This window comes from Spea bombifrons, chromosome 11, assembly GCF_027358695.1.
Source record: "Spea bombifrons isolate aSpeBom1 chromosome 11, aSpeBom1.2.pri, whole genome shotgun sequence".
Classification (NCBI taxonomy): domain Eukaryota; kingdom Metazoa; phylum Chordata; class Amphibia; order Anura; family Pelobatidae; genus Spea; species Spea bombifrons.
The window spans coordinates 15,501,673-15,520,279 of record NC_071097.1 but is presented as its reverse complement, the minus strand read 5'-3'; the positions used below and the strand labels follow the sequence as shown (position 1 = coordinate 15,520,279).

At 42.5% G+C, this 18,607-nt stretch overlaps 1 protein-coding gene across 3 annotated transcripts; it reads left to right on the top strand.

The window, feature by feature from the left end:
• Nucleotides 1–1,140: 1,140 nt before the first annotated feature.
• CTNND1 (catenin delta 1) lies at nucleotides 1,141–17,404 on the top strand. 3 transcript variants are annotated; one of them, XM_053451174.1, is made up of 19 exons: nucleotides 1,141–1,278; nucleotides 8,621–8,838; nucleotides 9,374–9,511; nucleotides 9,617–10,035; nucleotides 10,231–10,447; nucleotides 12,322–12,544; nucleotides 12,768–12,963; nucleotides 13,372–13,489; nucleotides 13,869–14,016; nucleotides 14,137–14,202; nucleotides 14,299–14,426; nucleotides 14,815–14,965; nucleotides 15,116–15,305; nucleotides 15,394–15,508; nucleotides 15,590–15,668; nucleotides 15,768–15,815; nucleotides 16,330–16,409; nucleotides 16,506–16,587; nucleotides 16,828–17,404. In XM_053451174.1, exons 2-18 carry the CDS (start codon nucleotides 8,644–8,646, stop codon nucleotides 16,566–16,568), a joined length of 2,574 nt encoding a protein of 857 aa, XP_053307149.1. In that variant the 5' UTR covers nucleotides 1,141–1,278; nucleotides 8,621–8,643; the 3' UTR covers nucleotides 16,569–16,587; nucleotides 16,828–17,404. The 3 variants fall into 3 exon arrangements, with proteins under 3 accessions (XP_053307149.1, XP_053307151.1, XP_053307150.1); XM_053451176.1 differs by lacking the exon at nucleotides 8,621–8,838; XM_053451175.1 differs by lacking the exon at nucleotides 16,506–16,587.
• Nucleotides 17,405–18,607: the final 1,203 nt, after the last annotated feature.

Below are 18,607 nucleotides of genomic sequence, written 5' to 3'. Positions count from 1 at the left end.
TTAACAGGACACTCCAACAATCAGGCCCAGACTGGCCATCTGGCAGCACCAAACACGCAACCGATCGGCTGCTCCAGTCTGATACCCAGGGTTGGCGCAAGGATTTTTGCCACCCTAGGCAAAACATAATTTTGCTGCCCCCACAAGCTCCCCCCCTCGAATAACCGCAGCCGGCCTCCCATCAAGTGACCGCGAGCCACGGCCGCGCTTCTAACGAATGACCGCGGCTTTGCCTATAGGTGGCGCCGGCCCTGCTGGTACCTGCCAACCATCGAATAGTATCTTCAAGGTATCTTTAAAATGTTTGTGGCGTCTCCCTTGCAAATGATTTGAGGGATTCTGCAGAATACCCCACATGCATTTTCCCCTATTTTCAACCCACCAGCTATTTGCTGTGCAAAAGATGTGTTTGGACAAATACATCACCTGGGTCGCAATTTGCATATTCCGTCCAGTGCTGGCTGGGCGAACGCTCCAGTAGGGGTCTTATGAGACTCCCATGGAAACACACAACGCTATGGAATATGATGACGCTATACAAGACAATAAATAATAATAATAATAATAATACACAGAGAGGCTCCTGCTGACACAAGTCAAGAGCTTTCCTCTCACTGATTGGCTGCTTCTCCATAACATAGGAACTTTTTTTCCCAAAGTACTTTTCTGTGTGTTCTTTATGAAGGAGGCGTCCTGAGATACTGTCACGTTATTCACATTTGCTATGAAAAAATTACTTTTAGGGACACAAGAGTTACCTCTTCCGTTGTTCTCATCTAACCTATTGATAGGAATGCTTATTTTTATACTGCGGAAATTGTAACAATATTTTCGCCGATCATTTGTGTATCCCGAATGAACGTACACACGTTCACTCATACAGTTCAAACAAAGAGAACCAGCAAGCCCTTGTTTTATTGGGTGTGTAAACTGTTGCACGGCTCCCCGGCAGAATTCCGCATACCTACGCCCTTTCCTGTTATCTACCATATCTACCTACCACTCCCTATTAGTTCTTGTATATGTATGTATATATAACCCTCCCTAAACATTCTCCGCCTTACCCTTTGTATAATCTGACTTTCCATTGGCCTACTGGTTGACCACGATTTTTCACGCCTCGCCATTGGTGCAGGTTAGGGAGTCAGTTACGTCACCGCCAGGCCTGGTAGGGCGGGTTCGGTCCGAGCGCTGGAAGCCGTGCGGAGGTAGATACACGGCGGGAGTGACGTCATCGTGCCCACCTTACCTCCAGTGGAGAGACCCCCGGAGTACACCGTACGTATCCGTTCTGTAGCTCCTGACTTGTCTTATTTCGGTGTGTGTGTATATTCGGGGCTGCCCAGTGAGTGCTTGTTCGTTTAGTAGGCGGCTGGTTATGCCTGCGTGTGGGCGATAATATTTAAGGGTCTTTAGGCGTGGGTTACCCGGGGCAGGACGAAGACCTCGGATGCGTCGTATATTTACTCACGGACTCTAAATCTGTCTTTTATACGTCGTGTACACAATGCTTACTCTAGTTGTCCGCTCTTAAATCTCTAAATGTATGTACGCGTACGTCACCTTTCCGGATTATATATATATATATCTATATATATGTGTGTGTATATAAAAATGTATCTTAATGTACCTTTTTATTTGAAGAGTAAATACGTTGTATAGATATTTATTTACAGTATAGAAATCTGCTTACAGGAAGACACAGGCTTGTACGTTTCTTCTGATTGTAGTGCAAAGTATAGTTGGTTATGCACATGGCGTCTTAATCAAATCCGTGATGTAATGATTCCGTATTAATGTATCTGTAACGTTGGACGCAGATTAATAGCAGTGGGTTTAACTCGGGTTTCATTTAATCGCCATTGATTTCCATTATGTTGTAATGTGAGGCATGCAGACTGTGTATTTAGTCTGCTTTGGGTGCACAGACATATTTGTGAGCAACAAGTACCTTTATACTGACTTTCTTAATAGTAGGTGTTCTCCAGCCCAGCTAAGTACGCCGGGCACAGTTTGTACATAATTCACATTTTTACGGATATGTAATCGTTTTCTGGTGTATTTGTGGTAAAAGAGCCTTATTGTTAATTGGACATGTTGAGTGGAGGTACATGCTTCAGGGTTGTGCTGAAGTATTTCTGCCCTGCAGGTTGTGTTTTTTATTAAGTGCCCCAAATTAAAGTCACCTCTTGAAGGAAAGGGCTGATACTATTGTCAGTCTAATTACTGTTTCATTAACCTCTTAAGCAACAGTTGATAGGAAACTTGGGGCTTCAATTCCTTAACCTCGCTATTTGAAAAAGAATAAGACTGAAACTGGAATGGACTGAAACTGGCAGGTTTCTCCACCAAGAAGATACTGAGCTGACCCTGCACAATGCATAGTGGGAAAACCCATTCGAACACAGGCTAGCTAGGTCCCAGGACACCTCCAAAAACAAAGTGAGACCTGGATGTGAAATGGCTCTAGGTGACAGAAACCCCGCTCTGAGAATGCCAGAACTTTATTATTAGCTCTTGTGTGCCATCGTATATGAAAAACTAAAAATCCCACAAGTAAACGCACAGATAAAATTGAGCCCTCCAGTAAGAGAATTCCAAAGCCACCCAAAACTGGAGGCCTTTCGTGAGGTGGAAAGCTCGCAACTCTACGACTTTCTTGCCTTCTCTCGTTATTATCGTCTTTATTTGTACAGTACCACCGGTTTACACCGAAGTTAACGGTACATACATTCAAACGGTACGACAGCTAGAATTGACTGAGGCCTACATATATTAATAGCTGCTCCTGCTTGAGCGCGTATAATGGTGAATGGTCCCACCATTCTTTTCAGCGAGTGCAATCTCAAAGGTGTTGGCATAAAAATATTTAGTGAGACTTGAGTGTAATTCTAACTCTTCTCTGTTATCAAAGGTGGTGCTTCTCTTAGACAGGACCACCAGTCAGCTTTAGTGCTGGCTCAGTCAACAACGCAGGCTAAGGGTCTGTTCCGACCCCCTTTTTATATGCGCAGGATGGCTTTCATGGAAGTGCTCTCCTGCCAGTGATTGGCTGCTTCGAGAAGTCAACCAGTGGCAATAACTGTCGTAGAATGGAGGACAATCTTAACTGATCTGGCCTTTTTTTCCGTTCTTTGAAGGTTTATCGCAAGACGGCACGTAAACTTTATTTAGTTTGTGTAGCAACAGCCTATCTGCATTCATCATTTAGCAGTACTAACCCACAAAGTATCATTTATTCTACTAGATACTGATCTTGGTGTAAAAAAACATGATTCTGTACAGTGTGTCCTCCCATCTCTTCACTTACGTGAATTCTCTGAATGTACTTCATGAATCTGCCATTTTACAAGCGTGAAACACTTGTAAACATGGATCTTCTGTCTCTGTAGAGCTGTCTTTCCTGTCCAGGATTTTTTTTTCTTTTTATTGTATGTGAAGACTTGGGTGCTACCTTTTTTTGTATGTAGAAAATGTGCTTTCGGCATTTTATAAGTTCTGTTTTTATTTATCTCTTATTAAGTGCATATGATGGCAGTATAACCTTTACATTTTCTCCCCCTTTGCCCCCGCCCCAGCCATTATCCTTGCAATATGTGCTTTCCATCAAATGTTTCTCCAGATCCTTAGTTTGTAAGTGTACGGTAGCGTGTGGAAGGGGTTGATGAGCTGTAGTGTCTTCAGATAAGTGTTGTATATATCTATCAGTGGAAAATCTGTTTGGGGCAATAAACTGTCCTTTTTAAACAATGTTCTGCATTATCCCCCATCACGATAATTTAAAAGGACGATGCTGGAATGTCATTGGTTTACTAGTCTGACGTTCTACCCAGTGTTTGTGCGATGTCAGTTGCCATTCCAAATTAGTAGCTCTGATGTACCCTGCCAAGTAGCTGCTATCTTGTTAGTTTTGACTCTCTAAGAGTCAGAGCCATTGTCCTTGAGGCCTAGAGTTTTTCTGTGGCTTTGGAACTGCCCGTCAGCTTGTTGGGGAATTCTTTCTTTTCTTTGCTTTTACTTTCATTTTGAACTTTTCCAATAAGATGGCAGATGGGACCTAGCTACATCCGTAATTCCGTGCGATAAATCACCCAGACTCATTGAAGACCCATATCTCAACTTTCTGCCCTTGTATAATACAAGTAGTTAAAATTGCCGCTCTCCTCGCCCATGGGACAGCATTGTCCGGGGCCCCAGGCCTGCTCAGCCCTTCTTGCGTGCTTCATTATAATTTAGTGAAGTAAGGTAATGAAAGACCTCTCCCGGTAATAAACCCTGTGTGTGTGTGTGTATGTGTGTGTGTTTGTGTGTGTGTGTTTGTGTGTGTTTATGTATGTATCTATATTACCACTACAATTTAAAGCTGAGGGGAGATGGGTACATGGATTGGGAGCTATGGCAAGGTGAGCATGAACTAACTATGTTGGTATATTTAATTTGGAATTTACTATTTTTATAACTTAAGGTAATACAAAGGAGTGTGTACTTTGATGTAGGTTACCGGCATATACCTGGCCAGCTGCGTACTCTGCTCTGTGCAGTGATTGCATTCCACGTTCCAATTCATGTTAGGACTGAGTTTTGAAGATTGTGAGAAAATATTTTCCTCGTGTAATAGTTTTTCTGTTCCGCCACCTCCATTCCATAGTGAATACTCTTATCAGTTCGGAGAGATCAGAATCTTGTGCTAATCACATCTGTTGGAAGTAACAGCTGAATTTTTTTTTCCTCTTACTAAATAAATCTGACAATGTAAAAAGAGCTCAGTGTCTTCTAATTACTGAGATGTGTCCAGAAATGTGCAGGCTTTATTGCAGATAAGTGACTGGATGCATTTCCATAGTCAAAGCTGATCAATGGGTTAAAGTCTGTTTTGCTTTTCTTGTACACGAGACGAGAGCCCACTGTGTGACATGTCTATAAACTTAACCCACAACACTTTTAGAGCTGGAAATACAGGTGGTGTATCTGCCCATGCCTTAGCAGAGTAGTATATTGTAATGTGAACCATGTAAGCTGTTTGGCAGACTATGTGCCAAGTTACTATACCTTCCCATCTTCTCGGTTAACGCAGGCTTTTCAATCATTTGTTGCTGTCTGTGGTGTTTTTTGTTTTTGTTTTTTTTTCTTTGTTTCACGTCATGTCGGTGTCCTAGGGTTATTCACAGCACCTAAGCTAAAGTGAAAAATCTAACTGTGCGTGCCACATATAGTACTTCTACAGCTTACTTTAATATACCCTTAAATGGAATTCCAACCGGCTCTTTGAAAAAAAGAAAAAAAATTCTTTCCTGAGGTTACAGCATTGGGCGTGAATTTCTAGGCTTGCCTGCCCCAGGCTGCAGGATATCTGATACTTAGTTTAGCCATGGATGTCTCAGGGTTTTCCATCTTCCTGGAATTTTACAGAGAGAAATTGCAGGAGTTGTAAGTACTGTGACCAAGCCCCTGAAATAACAGAGGTATTTCAGGAAGACCAGGCTGCTTATTTACATTGTTCATCAAGCTCGATACGCATCCCGGAGTTGTCAGCTTGTAGATAACCTGTCTGTACCTGCAGCAAGAAACCTGGTTTTCGTAGGTTAGGCTCTTGCAATTTTTTTATTGTGGTCTGAGTAGGAGTGGCCATACAAAAAAAACAAAAATTGGAAAAACTTTAAGTGGATTGGTGATTAGGGTTTTGTTTTTTTGAGTGAGAGTTGGGGGGATTATCCTTTTTTCAGACTGATGGTCTGCTTACTGTGTAAACCGCTTACATGACTTGCAAACGTATGCTTAGATAGGTAATTTTTTATTTTATTGAAAAATTATCATATGGAATTTAATGAATAGCTGTGTGATAGCTGCAAATTCTTTGAGGGCCATATGCATTAAACATTTTTATAATCTCTTCACGTGTAGAACATTCTTTAATACATCTGGCATACTTTGCTACAAGTGGCTAGGTTTAAAATAATGTAATACAACCATCTGACAGTAAAACACACTTTTACAACCTAAATTTGTATTCTGGCGGTACAGTAGTTGAGAGGATCCTTGTGTTTAGGATATGGCTTATAAAAGGGATTGATTGTCTGGGTTTATTGTGGAGGACGATGCTCACTACAAGAGTTGTTGTATGTACTTTACATGCATTGGAGGGCAACAGGAGTTCTCAAGCAGGGGCTGTAGTTTCCTTCTTTTGTTCTCAAACTGTTCTTCTGCAGGGATATATGATTTTCTGCTTCCCTCTCAACTTCCTGTGTGTGGGGGGGGAGTTGTTGTGATACATTTCACAAACCTGGGTGCACAAGCGGTTTGGGCGGTTTTTACTGTCTTTGAACTCTCTAGTGATGACCCCTCATATGGCTGTGAACTGTATGCATTTGTGCTCTCCAGCTGTTCCTTCACTTAACAGTCTGACTGTTCACTGGTCTGAAAAAGTAAACAATGCTAGAATCTTTCCAATATTACATTTGTTTGCCTGACTTTAGTGGCAATTAGGAGTCTGGCCCCCACCTTATGTGTACCATAATCCATATCTGGTAGCAAAATGTGAGCCGCATGGTTTGCATGCAGTCGCCTAGCTCTGGAGGATGCAGTCTTCAGGGTGTGCCTGCTTCGTAGTGCAAGGGTTGTATTAGGTGGGTGTGTGACACATTGCAGGGCTAAGGTCAGGGTGTGTTTCTTGTTTGAGGTTGCTGGAACCCAATCACAGATATGGCTTAAGTTCGTAGTACTGTAGTGTTAGGTGTTGTAAGCATTTTCATGTACAGTAACATATAGCCTATGCATGCATCCTTCAGAAAAATCTGTATGTGAGACCATAATATTTGGCATTTCTATTGTATTTAGTATGTAATCCGGCATACTCGTGTTGGTTGTGCATGTGAGACCTTACAATAATTGGCATACCTAATTTTTATTTAGTAGTAGATATTCTTGCATACTCTGCATGTGGAGACGTATATGCATTTTTCACATGCTCAAGTATACCACAAACGTCTGATCTCCTACTGTCATTTGTATTTTCTTCCTTTAATAGACTATAAAACACTATTATGGTTTTGTTGCTAACATGTTCTTAGTAAAATTAGTCATTTGCGTGATGCCCTTCCTATAAATGCATTGGTTCTCCACATGTATTAAAATGCAAACATGATTAGTTCAAAGAGCTAGGTAGAATTTTGTATTTGAGGCCCCTTAAGTTAATTTAGGAGTAATGACTGGGCTCCTAGAATTTATCCATACCTGGGAAATCGTGACCACAGGTTGGAGTGCTTTACTGTGGACTCTTATTTTACATTTCAATGCTCCCAAGGTATATACATTGGCACTTATGTAGTCAATTGTTGCCATGGAGCATACAATGTACAGGATTTGGCGTGTGCGCTGCTTTTTGACCGTGTGTTCAGTGGGCCAGATTGAGCACATGGAGGATCAATCCAAATAGTTAACAAAGATTGAATCACGTGTGTTACATGGTTATCTGAGTTTCGTGGTTAGTTTGTGGTCAGGGCCTGTAGTTCGGCATTATATGGCTGGAGTCTCTGGTTATCGGTGTATGTAGAATCTATGACTGAGATCTTCTGTAGAATGCTGTTTAGATAGATTGCATAGGTATCCTATATGCCTGTTAACTGTAGTGAGAAATTGCAGGAGACCTGTGGTTTCAGCTCCTTGACTTTAATATACATTATGAAAGTCCAACACAATGAGCTTCTGCTACAGGAAGTGCATGACTGGGCCTGTATAACATAGCTAAGTCGCTAAGATTGCTTCACTTCCTTCAAATGTATGCAGTGCTAGGAAAGCCCTTACTGTAGTGAATGTTGTCTGTTTTGATAATACTGAAAAGAGCATAGATTTTGGGCAATAAAGTGTACTTTGTGTTTGGTTTTTCTAACCTCAAAAAAAAAAGAGTAATCATTAAACAGGCCATTGGCCTGTGTCATAGATTAAAGATAGCAATACCACCATGCATGTTGAAATTCCATCACTGTATCTTGACGCCGCTTTGGTCTGTTGCACGAATATCCAAATTAAATGCATTACCTTATCAGTGGAAACGCGATACTAGTCATTGATGTGCATGTTTTCCCATGTGTTCCAGAGGGTTTATTTTGTTCAGTATGTGAAGAATTATTGCATACACTAGCTACTTCCGCAGTTCAGCATCCCTAAAAACTTCCTTCCCCACCTCATGACACCCCGGCATGCTTATCAAACACACTTTTATTCACGCTACTGAAGTGCCTTCCTCCATTGCATTGCTTAGTGGTCTGCATTCTGCACACCATTCAGCTCCACCATTTTAATCCATTGACCGTTGTCCATTCTACTGCTGCTCACACCATTGCTTAGTCTGTACTTTCTGCTAGTCCTTTCCTCATTAACTTTCCTTTCCTAAAAATCATGATTTATACTTCATTGTATTCTCTTCTCTCACTCCTGGTTTGGATTTGCTGGGAGAATGTCAGTTTGTGTATGTAGTACTTCATAAGGGAAGTATTTGATGCGCAACCAGGAGTGGGGGTCTCTTTCTTGGGTATGTGGGTCTGTCTCTTGCTGGTAGATGGTTTTAATTTGGTCTCTTTCTCTTTCTCTCTTGTGTCCTCTTTTGCCCCCTTCCATTCACCAGCTGAGGGTTTCTCTCGGTTATATATGGATGAGCCAGAGTCTGACAGCCCGGCCAGTATACTGGCCTCGGTGAGGGCACAGGAGGCACAGTTTGAGTTGCTGTCTCGTGCTCTGGAAGAAGAGAGGAGACACGTCACTGCTCAGCTGGACCGGGTGTGGGTGACGCCTCAGGAGCCCCACCCCCCAATCGCCAATGGCACCCTCACCCGTCGCCAGCAGGTAAATTGAGGTGGGAGGTAGCTCTGTATAATAGAGCATGTAGTGTTTTTTTTTTTTTTTAGTTTAAATAAATTTGAAGCAGTAGTGTCCCTTTGTAATTAACCATCTGTTCCCAGAGGAACCATAAGTGTACGGTAGTTCCTCGCAAAGTCCCGTTGTCCAATTTACAAAAATCCTTTGTCCTTACCTTTTTTTATCAGCGGTAAGGGAAGTTTCCTGGCTATTGAACGCCATTAGCCAAATATTCATACCTTAATAGGTGGTATAGCAGTATGTAGAATTTTATCACAAGGAATCCTTTAGATATAGGCTTTTGTAGTTTAATGTTAGGAAAAGACAGAGCAACTAAGGGCCATAGTAAGCAGAATTTAACGGAGAGGAGGCCAACAAAATTCGAAGTTAAGAATTCCATTTTGAAGTAGTTACAGTATTGGTTTAAATTTAATGCCAAAGACTTTAGCCGTTAATAATAATGGAAGGGTCGGCTAGCAGCACGTGGTTAATGGATGCTGTATGTTTGGGTTCCTTTTCTTAGGATCGGCCACCTGTTGTGTACTCCCCAGTTAGAATGGAGGGCCACTCGCTACCTGCAGAAGATAGCTATGTGCTGGATGAGGATCCCTCTTATGTATCTTACAGCATGTCAGAAGAACCCCGGGGCGGTGACATTCCAGTAAGTCCAGGCACTAAAACCCAGGAAGTCTTATTTCTTCCAGTGGTCACTGCCTTACAGCACTTCCACATCTGGCCATACACAGTTTTTGCTTCTCTATTTCAGATAAAGCCAGTTGTTGGCTACTCACAAACTCTTGATCGTCCATACCGGGATCCAATTGGAGGAGGTGGCGCGTACACCACTGTACCCCGCAATTACCATTTCCGTGGTCCCGGTGCAGAGCCAATGCAAATGATTCCCACTCCTCAGCATCCAGGATACAGCAGTCTGTCCAGGCCTAATCACCGCTACCGCACTGTTGAGCCTTACAGGGGTCCTGGTTACGGACCTCAACCACAAGTTAGAGGAGCTGGGTTTGGAGGCAGTCAGTCTGATTTACTTGCAGGGCGAGGCTATGGATCTGAAGATGCATATGGAATGGAGGATGATCGTAGGAGCCTAGGCGGTTATGTGGATGGGCCTGATTATTCAACCACCGGTAGGAGGGGTGCGAATGGTGGTGACCCACGCAGAAGGCTAAGGTGAGGGGTTTGGGTTGGAAGCTGGCTGTTTTTTAAAAGTATGTTGTTCTTACTAATTTGCGATGGATTGTTACTTTCATATTTGTTACCCCTGAAAAGGGCATGCAGGTTTACTAACGTTTTAACTTGTGGTTGCTCTCTACCTATGTTCTGTAATTGTTTACCTAATGAAATTGTCATAACTGCCACCTACAGGAGCTATGAAGATCCACTCTCCGATCCTTATGGTTCAGCATTGCCTGCCTCAGGCAGCCTTTCCAGCCTTGGTCCCCCTCCTAACAGTGGTGCCTGGCGCCAGCCCGAGCTACCGGAGGTTATTGCAATGCTTAGCTACACCTTGGATGCTGTGAGGTTAAATGCCGCTGCATATTTGCAGCATCTTTCATACCGAAATGAGGAGGTCAAGAAAGAGGTTTGTGTAAAAAATTTTTTTATACCTCACATAAGTGTGAATGTAAAAACAATAGAATTGCTTGGGACAGGTGTTGCTGTCCTATTCTTGATTACAGTTGACTTGAATGTAGGGCTGCAACTAACGATTATTTTAATAATCGATTAGTTGGCCGATTATTTTGTCGATTAATCGGATAAAAAAATACATTATTTTAAATGGAAGAAAAATTGCAATAAAAAACGTACAATTTACACTTTCATCTCTTTATTGCAATGGCCTCTCTCTATTCACCTTCTTATTTTACTGACATAATAAAAGCTACAAGAAACCAAACACGGTGTTTCTCTAACTAGGTTTTAATACAAAGTTATTAGTAAATATTAATTCATATGTTAACTATTTTTCATATTTAATAAAAACTGAGAAAAAAGCCTTGTTTAATTTTTTTTATTTACCAAACTGCCCCCAGTTATGCACATCTGACCCCCAGCTTGCCACTCTGCCCCCATATATGCCTTATACCTCTTATATGCCAGATTCCACTGTGCCCCCTGATATGCCACTGTGCCCCTGATATACTACTGTGCCCCTGATATACTACTGTGCCCCTGATATGCCTTATACTCCTTATATGCCAGTGATATGCAACTGAGCCCCCTGATATACCATTTACCCCCAGATATGTTTATGCCCCCCTGATATGCCTAATATCCATATGCCTTATACCCCCTATATGCCCTAAAAATTCATAATACCCCCCATACACCACTATAACTCACCCATACACCACTCTGGCTCCTCCCCCTCCCAAACACCACTCTGGCCCCTCCCCCCTCTCATACTCCACTCTGCCTCCTCCCCCCTCCCATACACCACTCTGCCTCCTCCCCCTCCCATACATCACTTTGGCTCCTCCCCTCCCATACATCACTTTGCCTCCTCCCCCTCCCATATACCACTCTGCCTCCTCCCCTCCCATACATCACTTTGGCTTCTCCCCCTCCCATACTTCACTCTGCCTCCTCCCATACACCACTCTGGCTCCTCCCCCTCCCATACTCCACTCTGCCTCCTCCCATACATCACGTTGGCTCCTCCCCCTCCCATACATCACTTTGCCTCCTCCCCCCTCCCATACTCCACTCTGCCTCCTGTGAACCTCCGTTTCTGACAAGACAGCAGGGAGCCGGGTAGAGAGGCAGAGTGGCGTATGAGAGGGGGAGGAGCCAGAGTGGTGTATTGGAGGGTGGCTCCCATACACCCCTCTGACTCCTCCCCCCTCCCATACACCGCTCTGCCTCTCTACCCGGCTCCGTTACTGAAGGCACTTTCACTGCAGCTTCATAGAAGCCTCAGTGTAAGTGAAGGGCAGTAACGGAGTCTGTCTGTGCGATGCAGACCCTCACCGGCTATCAGAGAGGATGATTCTCTGTCAGCCGGTGGGGGTCTGCATCGCACAGACAGACTCCGTTACTCACCTTCACTTACACTGAGGCTTCTATGAAGCTGCAGGGAAAGCGCCTGTCAGTAACGGTGCCGGGTAGAGAGGCAGAGCGGTGTATGGGAGGGGGAGAGAGACGGAAGTGAGAGACCGGCCGACAGTGAGGGGAATCCAGGTCTCCTGCAGCGTTGCGGGGGATCTGGATTCCGGTGTTATAATCCGATCTCTGTTTGAGGTCGGATTATATAAGGAGAGGAGTTTTTCAGAGCATTTGCTCTGAAAAAAACCTCTTTTTATAATCGATAAAAATCGATCCGATTAATCGATGATGAAATTCGTTGACAACGATTTTCATTATCGATTATCGATTTTATCGATTAGTTGTTTCAGCCCTACTTGAATGCCAAACACTGCAGTGCTACTTAACGTTGCCGCAATTAAATATTCCTAGGTTTATCGCTTGCGTGGAATTCCGCCTCTCATAAGCCTTCTGGAGGATCAGAGAGCCCCTGTCAGGCTTGCAGCATGTGGAGCACTCAAAAATCTGTCGTTTGGACCTGCAAAGGAGAATAAGATGGCAGTGAAGAACTGTGATGGAGTCCCAGCATTGGCCAGACTGCTACGCAGGAGAGGGGACGGCAGAGAGGGGAGAGAAATGGCAGAGTGTGTTACTGGTAAGACAGTGCCATGGTTAGAAAGTTTAACGTTGGGACACTTGAAGTTTATTGTAAAGTGATCTATTGTGGATACCCAGTGCAGAATATAATATGAATTGATTTATAGATGTCTGTGGAATCCTTGCAAGCGATTTGTATGTGTGTATATAATATTATACTATACATTTCATAAATTTCTCATGTTCTTGACTTTATCCCTTTTCTGTTTCTCAACCATTAGGCACCCTTTGGAATCTATCCTCGCTGGATTCTATTAAAATGGAGCTTGTCGACCAGGCTTTGTACACCCTCACTCAGGAAATACTTGTTCCTCACTCTGGGTGGCAACGAGATGGACGGATACAGGATGGAGAAGAGGGAAAGCCAAGAAACATTGAGTGGGATCAGGCCCTGATTAACACTACAGGATGTCTACGGTGAGTCTAACAATGCTCAGTGTTGAACAGTCAACAATGGAGTTTAACTATTTTTTTTTCTTCTAAGAACTTATCAGTGGACCTGTAGAATGCCATTGTACACCATGATGGGCCAGCGCACTTGGCCGACTAAGGCAGTTCTATGAAATTCTTATTGAGTTATGTCACCTCAGTCTTTCATAAGCCAAATGTGTACCCTGGCAACCGTTTAACACCTGGCCGTATGATAAGCTTAGAGAATTTGTGTAGTATATTGGGTTTAGAGCTAGACTTGTGCACCTCTCTAACAGGTTTTTTTTTTGTGGCGGCAACAAGGATGTTTCAAGCTTAGAAGGTGCTGCCACTCCACTATTTGTGAGTGTTATTTCTTTGCCAGGTACTTAGTCTTTTCTTCCTCAATTTGTTTAGGAACATCTCTTCAGAGCGCTCTGAAGCACGTCGGAAGATGAGAGAGTGCGAAGGGCTGGTGGACTCTGTTGTTCACATCCTGAGGTCAGAAATTGGAAGTAAGCAAGTGGACAGTAAGGTGAGGAGAAATGTAATTGCTTGCGCAAAAAGGTGATTTTCTATGCAAATGGCCAACAATTGTGGCCTAACCACTGATGGTCCTTTTAAGATATCATGTTTGCCTAGTTCTTAACTTGGTGTTGTATAACGTTTACTGGTAAACAGTTTGAGGTTGCTCTGAAACCATTGCATATAAAATATATATGGGAGCTGTTTTATGCAGTTAGTTTTTTTTTTTATCTGGCTTTAAAGCAGATTGGGGTCCTTTCAGATGGATTACCTTACTAGATGCTGCTTCCGTATCTCAGCTGCTCTGTCCAGGGCTGATTTCACAGTGTATGGTTTTCACAGTTGGAATAATTATTTAGACTTTTCTAAATAACTACCTCTTTCCCCAGCTTGTGGAGAATGTGGTGTGCCTGCTTAGAAACCTGTCCTATCACATACATCGTGAGATCCCACAGGCCGAGAAATACCAAGAAACCCCCCAGAATAGAACAGCAGAACCTCAGAACCCTAGCTGTTTTGGAGCACGACGGGGAAAAGGTGTGTATTCTATCCAAATGTGGCACTTAAGCTGTTGGAATACTAAAAGTGGTAAAAACATCAAAGGTATTGTCCAGAGATGATAAAGTGGCTGAGTAAGAATTTGTCTTGTGACATCAGGTAAAAAGACATCAGAAGAGACAGCTGACACTGTGGATTTCCCCAAGAGGACAACCCCAGCTCACGGTGAGATTATCTAGCATCCCATGGATTTGTCCAATCGCCTATTTGTAAATCTCATTACATATGTAATCTTTTCTAAATTGCATACTCTTATCTCAGGTTATGAACTACTTTTCCAGCCTGAGGTAGTTCAGCTGTACGTGTTCCTGGTGAAGTTCTCAAATACAGAGGCTGTCCTGGAAGCTGCAGCCGGAGCCTTGCAAAACCTTTGTGCTGGAAACTGGACTGTGAGTCTAATTTACCTAACTGCATTGTCACGGTACTGATTTACGATGGTGCTTAAGCTTCCCTGTGTGCTGATGCTTGCATCATGCTATGTTTGCATGTTGTGGCACAAGCGTATCGAATTTATTTTTTTTCTTCTCTGATTTAGCCGTCCTTAAAGACAACAGCTTACTTCCCTAGTGTGTGTGTGTGTGTATATATGATAATATATATATATACACGCACACGCTCTCTATCTACATGTAATAGAGTATTGGATTACAAATAATTTTAAGGGTGGAAAGATTTTCAGCAGTTTTAATGTGTCTCTGTACTTTGAGCTCTGTCTGTTCTGTGTTCCATAAGTAACCCCCATGTCTGACGCTCTGTGGTGTATGTGCGCTTTCGCAGTATGGCCGTTGTATTCGTGCTGCTGTTCGTCAGGAAAAAGGTCTTTCGTTACTCGCTGATCACCTGAGCCACAAGAGTGAGCGTGTTGTACGTGCCGTGTGTGGAGCATTGCGCAACCTTTGTGGAGACAGCCGGAACAAAGAACTGATAGGTGAGGCAGGGGCTACTTTGAAAGGCAGTAAATAGGGTGAGAAAATGGACAATTGCACAGATAGGGAAAAATCAGGTAGCTTTGGGAAGGTATTGTGGGTGGAGAATAAAGTAAAGACACAGCCTCACCGCATAACTTCTATCTCTTTAGGAAAACATGCTCTCAACAGTCTTGTTGCACGCCTTCCTAGCTCATCTCCACAGACCTCTGGTCTCTCAGAGGACACGACTGTAGCCATTCTCAGCGTCGTTCAGGAAGTGATCACTGGTAACCTGGAAGCTGCAAAAAGGCTCCGTGAGAGTCAAGGAATTGAGAGGCTGGTACTTATCAATAAGGGAGGGTGAGTAACAGATTTTCATGATTGTCACCAAAAGCTGGTAGTTTTAAAGACCCGATTCTAGATAGATAGATTTCCTTTTTTCCCTTAGTGGTCGATCAGACAGGGAGATACGTTCAGCCGGGATTTGTCTGCAGACAATTTGGGGTTATAAGGAGCTCAGAAGACCACTAGAGAAGGAAGGGTGGAAGAAAACAGACTTCCAGGTAACTCACATACTCCTAGATTTTGCAAGCCTCTTTATCACGAATAAGCTTACATATAGCCTTTTAATTTTTTTTTTTTAGGCAACTATTGCCGGGACGCCTCGTGCTCAGGGTTATGATGATAGCACTCTTCCACTTATTGAGCGGAATCAGAAAAATGGTAAGATTTGAGCCAATATCTATGTTCACCCCTTGGTCTTTACTTAAGGTATCAATGGCCTGAGCCAAGATAGTTCCTCTGATTTGTCTTTTCTTACAGATAAGAGATCTGGGAGTGTTGATATTCCCCTGAACGATATCAGAACAGGTAAGAACTGTTGATTTGTGAGGGAGGGAAATGTGTCCTTACATACTACACTGCTTTTTGTTATATTTGAAACCATAGAGTTGGCATTGTATCAGCCAAAGTGCTGCAGTTTGGCTAAAATTAAATTTAAAAAGCATTGTAATTCACAGGCTTGTTTTGGATTCCAATCTAGTAGAGTTTTAAAAACTAATAAAAAAAAAAAAATGATAGACCTTTGTGGCTGCCAGTGTTACTTGTTCAGGCCCCTAAGTGGTTCCGTCAAGTCTAGGTGATTGTGTGCCATACTGTTGCCCTTTGGCTGAACTAAGCCCATCCCATATCATGCATAATTACAATTAAATTCTGGTTTTCTAACAATTTAAAATGTTTACCAGCTTCTCCTGTTATGTGCGTATATGCTGAAGTCTTTTTGTTCTTTACAAAAAGTCTATTTTTGGTTTAGTAAAGTGCCCAGTTACATACTTTAAAATTATTGATACAAAAGTTATAAATCTGACTTAATCTCTTTATTTAGACCCATACTCCCACAATGGGGACAATAGCACTCGCCACTTAAACCGTTCAGGTGATATTTCAGAAATGGAACCTCTTAAGGTAAGACTCCTGTCTCTGTTCTCAACCACCGTCCACGCTGTCTCACTTAACATCTGCACATATCTTCTGTCTCATCACTAACACTCTCTGTCACAGGATCGGTCTCTCAGTGTTGGGGGATCTCTGGATCTTGGGGATGCTGAGGACCAGCCAGTCTAATGCCACATCTTTCGCATGTGTATGTAACATGAGTAGTGCGTTGGTCTCTTGCATGTCTGTCACACCAAATGAATGCGCATCTGCTGAAACTCCATAACGTGTCCACTCGCTTGTCTGGCTAGCTTGCAAGCTATTAACATTTTAAAGTATATCCCTAATGATGCCCTAGTATTTCTGGAAATTTATATTACCATTAAAAGTAAATCCTATTGAGGTGCTGTCCCCTCTAAATCTTTTTTTATATATATGTATTTTGCAGGGTGAAACTCACGCTTGAGTGCTTTCCTAGGAGCTACTGTTTCAGAAATGCTTCATCCTTTACCCCTCACTGCCTGTCTTCCCCATGCCTACCCCTGTCTCTGCTGCAGACTGGAGATCTTTTGTGAAGTGTAAATTGCAATGACCTTTGGATATGGAGTCAAGAAAAGCAGCAAATGTGCTAACACTGGAATATCGCTATAGATACAGAGACTGATGGTGTAAATACTGGAACACTAACGCATCATAACACGGATGATATTGCAACACTAACCATCTTTTGGGATGAAGGCAGAGGCCGTTGTGCTGCCTCCACCTTATACTGATTTTTTTTTTTTCTCCCCTTTTTGTTTTCTGGGTGATCTGGTTTCATATTTGCTGCATATAATTTGAGACTTTTTTTTCTCCCCTCTTCCCCCTCTTATTTCTCAATCACCAGTGGCCTTCTCTTGGGGGGAGGGGGTGGATGTATAATTAACTCCCACCCCGTATTGCTTCCCTACAAACATTTTTCATAACAATCTGATGCCAAGGATTATGTTTTTTATAAATAAAATTTTTAAGACAATCATTTAAAATGCTTATTTGTCCAGTTTTTTTAAAATTGGTAAGTATTGTAGTTTTAGTAGGCTTAATACCTCTGACTGTATATACATAGATGCAACTTAACACATTAACCTATGCTCCACAGTGGATACGGCACAAACCTTTTATACAAAGTAAAAGGGGTGTGACAAGATTTTGTTTACTGGTAAGTTTCTTGCTGTGTTTCCTTTTGCTTTTATCAGTCTGCTTTGTTATACAACTGATCTACGTTACACGTTTAAAGAACACATTCCTCTGCTCTACTCCAGATGTGTTAAGTGCATTTGGCTGTGCTTGCTATATCGGCCAAAATTGATGATCTGGAAGAACACAAGTAGTGTTGTCTGTGAATTTATTGCATGGGGAAGAAGTTTGTAGAACACTGATCGAAGTAGCATGCTTTGTGGAAATATGCTTCCTTATGTACTTAAATATTTAGTGCCTTTCTGTCATCTTGAACCAGTCTGCCCATTCTCCTCTGACTTCAACAAGGAATTTTCGTCCACAGTGGATATTTTCTTTTTCGGACCATTCTCTGTAGACTCTAGAGATGGTTGTGAATGAAAATCCCAGTACATCAGCAGTTTTTGAAATAAGCAACCCAGCCCATCTGGCACCAACAACCATACCACGTTCAAAGTCCTCTTAAATCCCCCTTTCTTCCCCATTCTGATGCTCGGTTTGAACTTCAGCAAGTTGTCTTGACTACATCTACCTGCCTATATGCATTGAGTTGCTGACATGTGATTGGCCGATTAGCTACTTGTGTTTGAGCAATTGAACAGATGTACCTAATAAAGTGGCCAGTGAGTGTATATGATTACATCCTTGGCCATCTAGGCCATATTTTACAGCACATAATGGTACATTTGGACATAAAGTGGTTAAGTAAGCCTCATTGTTTTTTTGACATCTGCTATAATGTTACATTTATTAGTAGCTATTGTTGCACTACACTATGCTGCCATTACTTTGCAAGATCCTGTGTTGCATCTATGACTTCATCACTTTCCCTTTATATAGTGGCAGTACACATGGGGTGTGCTATTTCCTAGGGGACAAGTTGTCCAACTTTAAAGCAAAGCGTGTCGCTTGCGGAGAATGTTCTGTTCCTCTACCAGACAGCTGCAGGAAAAAACTTTGTAATCTGTGTTCAGATGAAAATCTGGTTAAAAGGAAAAGCACAAGGTGATGCA